This window comes from Globicephala melas, chromosome 3, assembly GCF_963455315.2.
Source record: "Globicephala melas chromosome 3, mGloMel1.2, whole genome shotgun sequence".
Classification (NCBI taxonomy): Eukaryota; Metazoa; Chordata; class Mammalia; order Artiodactyla; family Delphinidae; genus Globicephala; species Globicephala melas.
The window spans coordinates 108,424,972-108,437,548 of NC_083316.1; the positions used below are offsets into that span (position 1 = coordinate 108,424,972).

Consider the following 12,577-nt stretch of genomic DNA (forward strand, 5'->3'; position numbering starts at 1 on the left):
AAAAACATGGAAGAATCTCATCTCACAAGTCTAATGCTGACCAAAATAATCCAGAAGCCAAACCAAAACTAAAAAAATAAACATACTCTGTGATTATATAAAGTTCAAGAACAGGTGAAACTAAACCACAGTATTAGAAGTCAAGACCCTAGTTATCTTTGGGGAAGATGAAGGTGGTCACCAGGAAAGGGCAGGAGTGGGGGTGCTGGGAGGTAGGCAATATTTTATTTCTTTGACTGGATGTTGGGTGCATGGGTGTTTGCTTTGTCATAATTCATTGAGTTGTTCACTTGTTCTGGGTACTTTTCTGTATGTGTTTAGTAATTAAAAAACTAAGTTGGAAGGATAAATATTACTAAACAAAACAATAAATAAGATCAAAAAGTCTGATCTTGGTTGTAAGTCAACTTTAAGTTTGAATGCATTGGGTAAACACCTACATTTGTTCTTGTCAATAATGTGGGTTTTGGTTCCTAAGATTTGCTGCATTTAACTGGGTAAAGCTTTAGTGACTTTTAATCAATAGACTGGAAAATACATTAAACACATCACAATTATGGAGAATTAGCTGAAGCTAAATATGCTCATTTTCAAATTACTTTTAAATACCTTCATGTAGAAATGTCATATCTTTCTTGACAACGGGGAAGAGTGGAATAATTGGAGGCTGCATGCTTTGACTACTAAGAATATTTCTATATTTTGCCATGTTTCTAGATGGATCAAAAAGGTCTTGTAGATCTTGGAGGTGTTTCTCATACTTGCTTGGTAACTTTTCCCAAGTACCTCTGAGTCGTGCTACAGATGCCAGGTTCAAGCCACTGCCGAAGATGAGAATAAAAACATTAGAAAGGGACTTGTGGGAGAGAAAGGACTCAGGTCAGGAAAGTGTATAAACCAATCTTTTCTAATAAAGGTAAAATAAGCAGGGACAAATTTCAATGTGTTGAAATAAACAGGAGAACCATGAAAAAATAAATAAATAAAAGGGACTCCTTGATCTTAAGGAAAACTTCCTTCAAAGGAACATTACTTGCCTATGGTTGTATACCAACAGCCTTTATTTTGTAGTCTGCATGTAAATCACAAATATAGTAACTCCATAAAATAGGCATTTAACTTAAAAATAAACTTCAAGTATCACAATGTTTTTTTATTTGCTCAGAAATAACTTTATGGACAAATTACCTATTTGAGAGTGGTGTAAGTGATGACAAGCGTTATATAAGAAGCAAGGCAAGTTCTGGGGCTGAAAACCTTCTTTCCTTGAGATTTTGGCCACTCATGTCCCTGATTCCAATACTTCCATATCCCTAGATTCTAATCCTGTTGTCCCTCAGGCCTTCATATATTCAATGTCTCCTCTCTATAGGATTTTAAACAAACTTAGATGGTCCTAACTTTAAAAATAATGCATGCCAATTAGGCTACAACTCCTCCTCCCTATCCCTTACCTCTATACTACCAACTCATAGGTATGCTGCTGAATGAATAGTGCAATTTTCTTACCAGTTAATCCCTCTTTTGTTCTCAGCCACCTGACTTTTACCAATACAATGGTATTTAAAATGTTCTCTTGATTTCTGATTTTAAAGTGTGGAGTTAAGGTATCTTTGTTCCCTCTGCTTCTCAGAAATCATCCCAAACAACTACAAGGATGAATAACAGGAATGCAAATTTCATCTCCACCAAAACTAAGAGATATCTGTAACTCCTAAACACATTAGAAAGGCTGTCAAAAAATAGTCAAGGTCAACTTTGAGTAGGCAAAATGCTGAAAAAGAATGCCTGCAGCTGAAGATGTCAATGAAAGCTGGTAAAGCACAGCTCTCTGAAGCAGGTAACTCACCCAGAAGGCAAACCAGGAATCCCGTATTTGGAACAACACAACAGAGTCCATAGGCTGACAGAATTAGGAGGGGGTTGGACTCTGTTCTTTACCAGAGAGTGTCAGGGAAAGTAAGATTAACACAGTACACACAGTGATATAACATCTTGGCAAGAAGGAATTTAACAGTAACACAAGAAAGAAGGGAGAAACTGAGTTGTAAACAGCCATAAAACTGCCAATTTTCATTTGCTGGAGAGAAGTAAAGGGTAAAACAATTCACATACAAGCTCTATTTCTGCTAGCCTGGGATACTGCCCTGGCTTTTCTCCCACGTGAATCTCCTGCAGATAGATGGTATAGGAAAACTCATGTCATTCAAAAAGAAGGAATGAATGCCAGAGCTATAACATGCTGCTACAAGGAAAAACAAAGACTTAAAGATCATAAAGCAGGAAAATGTTCCAACAATACAATAAAAACTGGGACTAATGACTCTAGCCATGATTTCAAATGAACTAATAAAGTAAAGAGTAATGCAGTGATATAGGAGTTTAGGGAAAAAATATATAAGTTGATAAAAAAGTTAAGTAAAGTTTAGAAAAGAGAATGGAAGAAAAAAATGCAACCAACAGAGAAATGAAGGCAACACTGGAACCTAAATAAAGAAAAAAAAGACACTGCTAAAACCTTAGGCAAGTGACTTAAAGGATTAACAAAAGCAATCAATGGAAATGGACAGAGCTGAAAAGAACAAGAGAGAAAATAATGGATATGAAAGACAAAGGAGATCTAAAATATATATAATTGGTATCCTTGAAGAAGGAAACGAAAATAATGGAACTGAAAAAATATTCAAAACTACAATTTGAGAAAACTATTCAGAAACAAAAGAACTGAATCTATAGAATAGATACCACAGTTCCAGAGAACTTGATACAAAACTAAATGAGATGTGGAAACACCCATGTAAAGGTAAATGACTTCAGAGATAAGGAAATAATAAAGAGAGTAAACACAGAAACTTGAACAGCTATATAAAATGCTAGTTGTAGAGCCATTATCTATGAGGTTCCCAAGAAATTACATGTTAGACAAGAATTTTAAAGGCAGATAAACTAACACTGTAGTTCAAAGCCAACAGAAAAACACTCTGAATATGCTCAGGATATATAATTCCCATAAGCCCTTGTGCAAGAAATGACTAGAAAACAAACTTCAACCAGGAGATGACTGGAGAGAGTGATGTCAGCATTATACTGTCATAAGACGACCCTCATTTTACCCCCTGCCCCAACAACGAAAATTCAGCATCTATCCATGAACAGTAAGTAGTGCCTCTGTGGGAGTTGTGAGACCCAGAATCACAGACCAAGGGATCTGAGAGGAGCCTCACCCACTGGTATACTGGGTAACAAGCAGGTAGATTTGGGTACTGGCTGTGGAACCTACAGGAGACTATGAAATGGTTCTGGCCCCTCTTAGCTGTGGTCTGGGAACACATGGAGAACACTGACTTGGGTGGTCAGCTACAGATAAAAGAGAGCCTTTGTGAAGTCCAGGTTTCCAGAGAAGTTCAAGCACTCTGCTGGAATATAACAGAACAGAAAAAAAGAGTGCAGATGCACTGGAATAGAAATAGCTTGACTTTGCTGGCATCAAGGAAAGCATAGCTTAAGCCTAAACTAGACGGCCTATGATTTCTCCCACAGGGGAAAGGGAGAGCCAGTGAGTGAATGTTTGGCTGCCCTAGCAGTGTAGGATGCTGCCAAAGACACTCATTCTGTCTTGTAGCATCCAGAGCACTAAAGTGGGAGCTCCATGACTGGGGGGAGGGAACAGATCAGAAGAGCAGCATATAAGATTCCAAGAGGTATTAAAGGGATGCGGTTCCTGCTAAATGCTTCTGGATTCCAACAGGAAGCCCATCCAGGAGCCACAGGGAAAACCTCACTTGTAAACCCCCCAACGTACCCAAGAGCACCTGCAGCTCAACATGCACAAACCCACACCTCCCCCCACTCTGCTACTGGCTCCCTGTGCAAGGTCCCAAGAGAAAGCTCTGGTAGAGAGGAAACACACACAGGAAACAGGCCAAGAAGAAACCACAAACCTGAGCTGTAGCACTACCTTTAGGAAAACAAAAGAGACTATCAGCAGCTGACACAGTATATCCTAGGATACAGAGAAGACATACAAGCTTCAGAATTCTGCCACAAGAGGGAAAAGAAGCATGGAGCAGATGTATCCACACAATGCCTGAGAAAGCCTCAGAATCTAGCAATATATCAAGAATGATGAAAGGTTTTTTATCCTGAAGGCAACACATAAAACTCAGAGAAGGTGAATGCTATTTCAAATGCAAAAAGAGCAAGTAACATGAAAACTGAAGGAAACACAACATCACCAAAAGTTCACAGTAATCTTCCAGTAATCAAACCCAAAGACATGGCGATCTATAATTTACCTAACAAAGAATTCAAAACAGGTGTTCTAAGAAAACTCAATCAGCTATAAGAAAACAAAGACAATTCAACGAAATCAGGAAAACAATATATGATCCAAATGAGAAATTTAACAAAGATATAGACATCACAAGAAAGAACCAAATGAATATTCTGGAGCCGAAGAATTCAGTGAATGAAATGAAAAAATGCACTAGAGAGCATCAACATCCAGTAGACCAAAGGGAAGGAAAAATCAATGAGATAGAGGACAGGAACTTTGAAATAACTCAGTCTGAGGAGAAAAAAGAATGAAGAAAGTTGGGAAACCATCAAAAAAAACCCCCAATATACAAACCACTGGAGTTCCAGAGGGTGAAGTGAGGGAAAAGGAGGCAAAAAGACTATTTAAAGAAGTATGGCTGAGAACTTCCCAAACCTGGCAAGAGATCTAGACATCCAAGCTCACGAAGCTAATTGGTCACCCATTATTTCAATCTAAAACAACTTTCTCCAAGACACATTATAATAAAGACAGCAAGAGAAAAAAAGATTGTAACTTACAAAGGAAACCCCATTAGGCTATCAGCAGATTTCTTAGCAGACACCTTACAGGCCAGGAGAGAGTGGTCTAACAGTCAAGAGTACTCTATCTGGCAAAGTTATCCTAGAGAAATGGAGGACTTTCCCAGAAAAACAAGAGCTGAGAAATTCACCATCACTAGATGTGCCTTATAAGAAATGCTAAAAGAACTTCTTCAAATGAAATGAAATGATGCTAACTAGTAAGATGAAAACATATAAAAATATACAACACTCTGATAAAGGTAAGTATACAGTTAAATTTTAAAAACTCTCAACACTGAAATATGATGGCATGTTAACTAGAGTATAAAGGTTAAAGGACAAGCGTGTCAAAAATAACTCTAGCTACTATAATTTGTGAATGAATACACAATATAAAAAGGCAAATTGTGACATTAAAAACATAAAAGAGGGGGTAGGGTTTTGTATGTGACTGAAATTTTATCAGTGTCAAATAGACTGTTAATAAGATGCTTCATGTAAGTCTCATGGTAACCACAAAGCAAAAGCCTATAGTGGACTCACAAAAGATGAAAAGGGAATCAGAGCATACCACCATGGAAAAGCACCAATTCACAAAGGAACACAGCAACAGAGTCAAAAAGTTAACAAGGGAATTATAAAACGTCCAGAAAACAATTAGATGGCAGTGGTGAAGTCCTTACATTTCAATAATTACTCTAAAGGTAAATGGACTGAATTTTCCAATCCAATGGCACAGTTACTGGTGGATAAAAAAAACCAGGATCCCACTATATACTGACTACTCAACTCAGCCTAAAGTATACAGACAGGCTCAAAGTGAATGGATGGAAAAAGATATTCCATGCAAGTGGAAACCAAAAGAGAATAGAGTTATTTATGTCAGACAAAATAGACTTTAAGTCAAAAATGGTAATAAGAGACAAAGAAGGTCATTATATAATGATAAAGGGGTCAACTCAGCAAGAAGACATAAGAATTGTAAATATGTATGCACCCAACAGCACAGCACCTAAGTATATTAAGCAAACACCAACAGATCTGAAGAGAGAAAAAAACAATACAGTAACAGCAGGGGACTTCAATATCCCACTTTTAGCAATGGATCAATCACCCAGACAAAAAAATCAACAAGGAAATGTTGGACCTGAACCATACCTTAGATCAATGGACCTAACAGATATATACAGGACATTCCATCCAACATCAGCAGAATACACATTCTTCTCAAGCATGCACAGAACATCTTCCAGGATAAGTCATGTAAGCCACAAAACAAGTCTTAGCAAATTTAAGAAGACCCAAATCATACCAAGTATCTTTTCTGACCAGAGTGTGTGAAACAGCAAGAGGAAAAATGGAAAATCTGCAAATATATGGAAATTAAGCAACACACCCCTGAACAATCAATGGGTCAAAGAAACCAAAGCGGAAATTAAAAAATGCCTCTAAACAAAGGAAAATGGATATACAACGTTCCAAAATTTGGTGGATGCTTCAAAAGCAGTTCCAAGACAGAAGTTTATAATGATAAATAATTATATTAAGAAAGACCTCAAGTAAATTACATAACATATGTAACCAGAACTAGAAAAAGAAGAAACTAAGCCTTCTGGGAAATAACAAAAATCCAAGTGGAAATAAATAAGAGACCAGAAAAACAACAGAAAAGATCAATGAAACTAAGAACAGGTTTTCTGAAATAATAAACAAAACTGACAAACCTTTGGCTAGACTTAAAAAAAGAGAAATAAATAAAATATGCTATTTAATTCCAGCCATAAGTGACTGATTTGCCTGTGTCATCTCTGCTGAAAAGTCAATATGTCCTTTATATTCTGTAATGTATTTTAATATAAAATGTAAGAATACAAAGCAATTAACTTTACATGAACTATCGAAAATATATATAATAAAATGTTCTTCATAACAAAACAAACCTCCTAACCAAAGCAAAGCCTCTTAACCAAATCTCGCCTTTCTTATGCCCATCTTGGGGCTGCTGTCCACCACCCTCGCTCAAATCATTCTGTTTCCTTGGCTTTAATGACACTATCAAAATTGTGCTCTCCTACTGTTTCTTATATTGATCCTCTATTTCTTTGGCTGGACTCTCTTCTTTACCTCCACCCTGAGGATGGTCTCTAAGGTATGGTTTTTAGCTCTTTACCATTTTCTTTGGACACAGAGATCTCTTCTGGTGTCAATCAATTTTTTTTTTAATGGAATACTCTGAAACTGAGCCTATAACTCTCAGATTCTTTACTCCATGCTTCCTATACAAATACTTTCAATTTCTAGCCTTCTAAGTGTTTATCAATGGCATCTCTGTTCTCTTGTTTTAGACCCAGCTGTTAAAAACTGTGAGGTAGGTGGTGTAATTCCTGAATTTCACAGATGAGAAACCGGTCTTCAGTTTCCCCTTGACACGTTAGAGGCCAGATTCAAATACAGGTGCAGTTGATTCTAAAGGTCACTCTATTAATCTCTATTCAATACTTCCTCCACAGTGCCTAGTTCAATTGCATCCACTGGTAAATTTCATAAAGGAGTTTTCTATTACTATGACAGATTTATGATTAAAAAGTTCCTTAAAGATTCTAATTTTATCTCATGTGAGTATTAGGAATAAATCATAATTAATTTTTTGGAGGGTGTGCATAGATGGGATTAGTTAAGGTAGCTATTATGCTGCCATATACAAGCACATGGCCTTATAAACAGACCAAACTACCACTACCCTCCACCATTAAAATCAGACTTGCTTTAAGAGGAATCCCTCTGTTGGTCAGCATTGTGCTGGATGAGGGTCAGAAAATAAATTACCTAGACCTAGATTCTCATAATAAGTGAAGAGAAGGAAGAAGGTTCCCAGGACCTCATGTAACCATCCACACTTCCTGGGCTTATAAACTTTGAAGGATTTTTACAATTCTTATGGCCCAGCTTTTGTCTGAGTGGTAACACATTCACTGATACCTTGTATAGTCTGTGGGAAACAGGAAGAGGTCACCAAATGGCTGCTGCTGTTATTACTGTTGCTGCTGCTGTCACTTCAAAATAGCAATTTTAAGTTAGTGCATTAATACCATTAATTTTTAGTGCATTAATTTTTCAGTGTCAAATCATGGTGAGGCAGGCACTGCCTGTTGCACAGAAGTCTGATGATAAAGACAGCTATTGGGCATACATCCAAGAGGGTATAATACCCCAAAGGGGGAGAAAGGAAGAAAATTGGGAAGGCAATCACCTATACTTACCAAAAAAATGTTTAAGTGACTGAAAGATGGAAGAAACAAAAAGAGAAAAAAACCAGTCTCACCAGAATGGAAAATATATTAAATCTAACAATATTTATATAAACACATATTAATTGAACTTTTCTTCTCCCAGCCATTTAATACCTAAGAAGAAAATCAGCTTCATGTCCAGTATCATGACAAAACCATAAAGAAATATTTGTACAAATTTACCTTATTATTGCAAACATGGAATTGAAGTTCTTACATTCTCGACAATGAAGTGCAATTTTAATAAAATGTTTAATAATCTTCATTCGTTTGAGCTGATTTGATTCAGTTAAAATCTCTGAGGCCACCCAGAATGTCTCTTGGTTTACAACATCTTCAAATTCTTTCAAGTGAGTATTTCCTGTTTTTGAATCTAACTTAAAAAGGTCATCAATATATTCAGTAGGCTCAATATTACGAAATAAATCAAAGTCCCTCATTGACAGTTGAGTGGCCACCTCAATAGTACTGAGCTGCAGCATGGATAGTTGGCTTTCCTTAATTAGTTCTTGAGCATCTTCATCTGAACAGAGGGTTTCTGTTTCCATGTTATTTTTTAAATAATATCTAAAAGGAAAAAAATTGTTTTTATAAGTGATTTCACATTTATAAGGACACTTTCCCTCTATCACTGTTGTCAAAATATCATTATACTGTTAATAGCTTTTTGCCAGCAATGTCAGCAGAATATTGATTTAAAGATAAGACAGAGGGACTTCCCTGGTGGCACAGTGGTTAAGGCTCCGTGCTCCCAATGCAGGGGGCATGGGTTCGATCCCTGGTCAGGGAACTAGATCCCACATGCCACAACTAAGGAGGCCACCTCCTGCAACTAAGACCCAGTGCAACTAAATAATAAATAAATATTTTAAAACAAGATAAAATGGAAAATTAATATTTTAAATAAGAAGACTTTGAAGAAGTTTTCCTCTTATTCCACCATTTAACATCTATTATTTTAAAGTATAAAAATAATGTTGGGGCTTCCCTGGTGGCGCAGTGGTTGGGAGTCTGCCTGCCGATGCAGGGGACATGGGTTCGTGCCCTTGTCTGGGAAGATCCCACATGCCGCGGAGCGGCTGGGCCCATGAGCCATGGCCGCTGGGCCTGCGCGTCCGGAGCCTGTGCTCCGCAGCGGGAGAGGCCACAACAGTGAGAGGCCCCGTACCACACACACACACACACAAAAAAAAAAAAAAAAATGTTGATTATGCTGTGAACTTAATCATTTTAAGAAACTACTCTCATGACATGTGAAGAATCACGTGTATATTCTTGAGAACAAAAGCTTTGTGAGGGCTCTATAAGGATATAGGATACATAATAGGTACTACACAAATACTTGTTCATGGATAGCATGAATAAACTCCTGAAACAAGACTGTTCACATCTCTACTCAGAAGTTGTTGCTGCACTCATTCCCTTCTTAACTCTAAATTTCCAAGACAAGCAAAGAAGAATAAAACCCATACAGGAGGGAAACTCTTCCACTACTGATTTCTCCCTTGATAAATCCAAAACCTCATTCCAGCAAATGGCACTGACCAGTAACCATAAAAAAGATCTTCATTTGCCTTTCACCTTTTTAGATGAACAATTTTATGGCACTTAAAAGCTAAGAGATGGGTTAAGTAAAGAATTCACAATTGGGAAATATACAGGGCTGTGGCTGCAGAAGAGGTTACATATTGTATCACATGTAGTTTTTACTTCATTCTTTTCTAACATACAACTTGATCTAAGCCTAAGTTTGTGTCCATCTATGTTTTATTGTCAAGGAACTATATTTCTTTTTCTTCTGCCTTTAAACTGTTCACATGCCTAAGAGATTACCCTAAATAAGTGTTGAAACGCATATTATAGATAATAAAATTATATCTAACATTTAAAGTATGTTATGCTTATTAACTCATTTAATTCTCATAACATTCCTCTGAGGTAGGTTCCATTATTATCATCCCACTTTATGATGAGAAAATTCAGGCACAGAGAAACTAAATAACTTGCTCAAGATCACATAGCCAGACCAGGGATTTGAATTTGGGCAGTCTGGCTCCAGGGTCCATGCTCTTAACCACTATGTAAAGCCAGCAAAGCACCGTTAACCCACTCTTTCTTAACAGCAACCATGATGGATAGTCATTTTAAGGTTTCCAAGGATCTCATCCTACATATGAATCTGGGCTCACTAAAAAGATTGCATTATTGTCAGAGAAAATCACCAAAGAACAAATGTAGTACTAAAACTATCTTCTAGTTGATCAAATAATTTTCAGAGCACATTAAAAACATTTTTTAAAAGTTTTCCTGTATATTCATAAAAGGAAAACTACTAAGAAAAAGAATTATGAAAACTATGACTTCTTCTGCCCAAAGTACATACTGATCATTTAAAAAGCAAATTTATAAATTAACATATATACACTCAGATACATATAAAGATATGGATCATCTAGTTTCCCCCTCTAAAAAACAGGGATTGGACTATACCAGTGGTTTTAAGACTTCATTTTAGCAGGAGGGCTAAAATATTTTAGTACACTATCCTCCCTTTCTTTCTCCCACTTTTGGGTAGCACTTATTAGTGCTAACACTCTAAGATTCTATTATACATAATTACGGAGACAACAGAAAGCTAACAAAAGAGAAATACATGTTAATTTTAAAGAGAACTCAGTGGACCTAAAAACATGATGTTCCTAATTAAAGTATCTCTTTTAGCATGGAATCTTCAAAAACACATGTAGAAATAAGTACATTCATTAATAAGCACATTCACCTTCCATTGAGCTGAATTCTATCAGCTAATTTGGAGAACTGGTCCGGAAGTCTCCTCTGTTTTATGACACCCTCAGGAGTAACAGAAACTTCACAGAGAGAATATGTGTCAGATGCACCAGTCAAACCAAATTCATGAATAGCTTGACAAACAACTTCTTTAGCTGTAGTGTCTTTACAGATGATAATGTAGCAACTTTGTTGATCTGCTTTGAAAACTCTTATAACTTGATCAGGAATATCTGTATAAATACAAAAATATGTCCTGTTATTTTCCAGAAAATGGCTTTTAAACTCTTCAAAAAATAATTTGGAAGACAATGATCTCTCTAAACAGTAATATATACATTTCTATTTCAGGAGGTTAAGAGAAATCATTGCTGCATTTATTAATAAATAAATGTATCTTTTCAGATGACAAAATATTAATATATGTTCACAGGAAAACACCAAGAAAAAGAGAAAAATTAGAGTCATACTACGCATACAATTTGGAAGCTACAAAATTTTTATTATAAACATTTTTATGCCATTAAATATTCTTCAACAAAACATTTTTTAATGGAGGCATAGGACTTCACAATATGTATTTGATAATTTGAAATGATCCAAACCCTTAATCACAGACATTTACCTTGCATATCACTTTCCTTTATTATAAGTAACAGTATGACAAATAATTCCCCCCACCCCAAACTCTCCCTGTAGATAAACCTTTGCATGCAAGCTGATTATTTCCTCAGGGAAAATCCAAAAAAAGAGAAATGCTGAGTTAGAGGGCATACATATTGTTAAGGTTTTTGAAATAGAGTTCTGAACTGTTCTCCAGGACAGTTATAATATTTTATCATCCTAGGGTATAAAGAGAACAATTTTAGTCACACTCTTATCAAAACTGTTTATTAAAACTTTTTTTTTTCCATTTTGAAAGCCCTATTGCATTTCTGCCCTCCAAAAATGTGTCATTATTTTATATTTCACTTCTTTGGTTACTGGTGAGACTCACTGGTTTAATGAACCATTATTATTCCTTTCTAAAAATACCTTTTGGTATTCTTCATGCTTTTTCCTACTGAATTATACTAAATACCAACACAGTCTACTATGAAGTGGCAAATGTCTTCTCAGATTTTATATTTATATACTTTAACACAGGAAAAATTTAAATATTCATGTGGTTAAATCTCAGTCTTTGCCTTTGTGATTTCTGCTATTAGTAAATAAGTCCTACTTTAAGATAAATGTTCATATATTATGTACATGTAAATGATGGTATTTTTCCCTCTTACTCTATCATATTTCTTTTTCTTCTTATATGGCATTGGCTAAAACTTCCTGAACAATGATCAATATGACAACAGTGGGCTAATTTTTTAATATAATTATATTTTTATTACATAATTTACTATATAATTAAAAATAATTAAGTGAAAAGAGATTTAACATGAAAAACTTAAATTTTTCCTTATGATAATAAATTGTTACAAAAATTTCTTTCATTTTAAATCAGGAAAAATGTATTATTGTGGATATTTTTGTCATGTGTTTAGTGGGGGTGGGCTGGGGATATTTTGGTGGCTCAAGTAATGGTATATTCTTTGCCTAGCATTACCTCCTTCTTAGCATTGTATAAATTGTAAGATTAAGAGGAAAAGAAAAATTACAAATTT

At 35.7% G+C, this 12,577-nt stretch overlaps 1 protein-coding gene across 8 annotated transcripts in view; it reads right to left on the reverse strand.

Moving 5' to 3' along the window:
- RAPGEF6 (Rap guanine nucleotide exchange factor 6) overlaps nucleotides 1-12,577 on the reverse strand; it is a 217,805-nt gene that overhangs the window by 32,669 nt on the left and 172,559 nt on the right. For all 8 annotated transcript variants that reach the window (XM_030869701.2, XM_030869700.2, XM_030869706.2 and 5 more), the window contains 3 exons: nucleotides 10,909-11,149; nucleotides 8,313-8,696; nucleotides 610-821 (listed from right to left, as the gene is read on the reverse strand). In XM_030869701.2, the coding sequence (XP_030725561.1) occupies nucleotides 610-821; nucleotides 8,313-8,696; nucleotides 10,909-11,149 (837 nt within the window). The remainder of the gene's footprint in view (nucleotides 1-609; nucleotides 822-8,312; nucleotides 8,697-10,908; nucleotides 11,150-12,577) is intronic.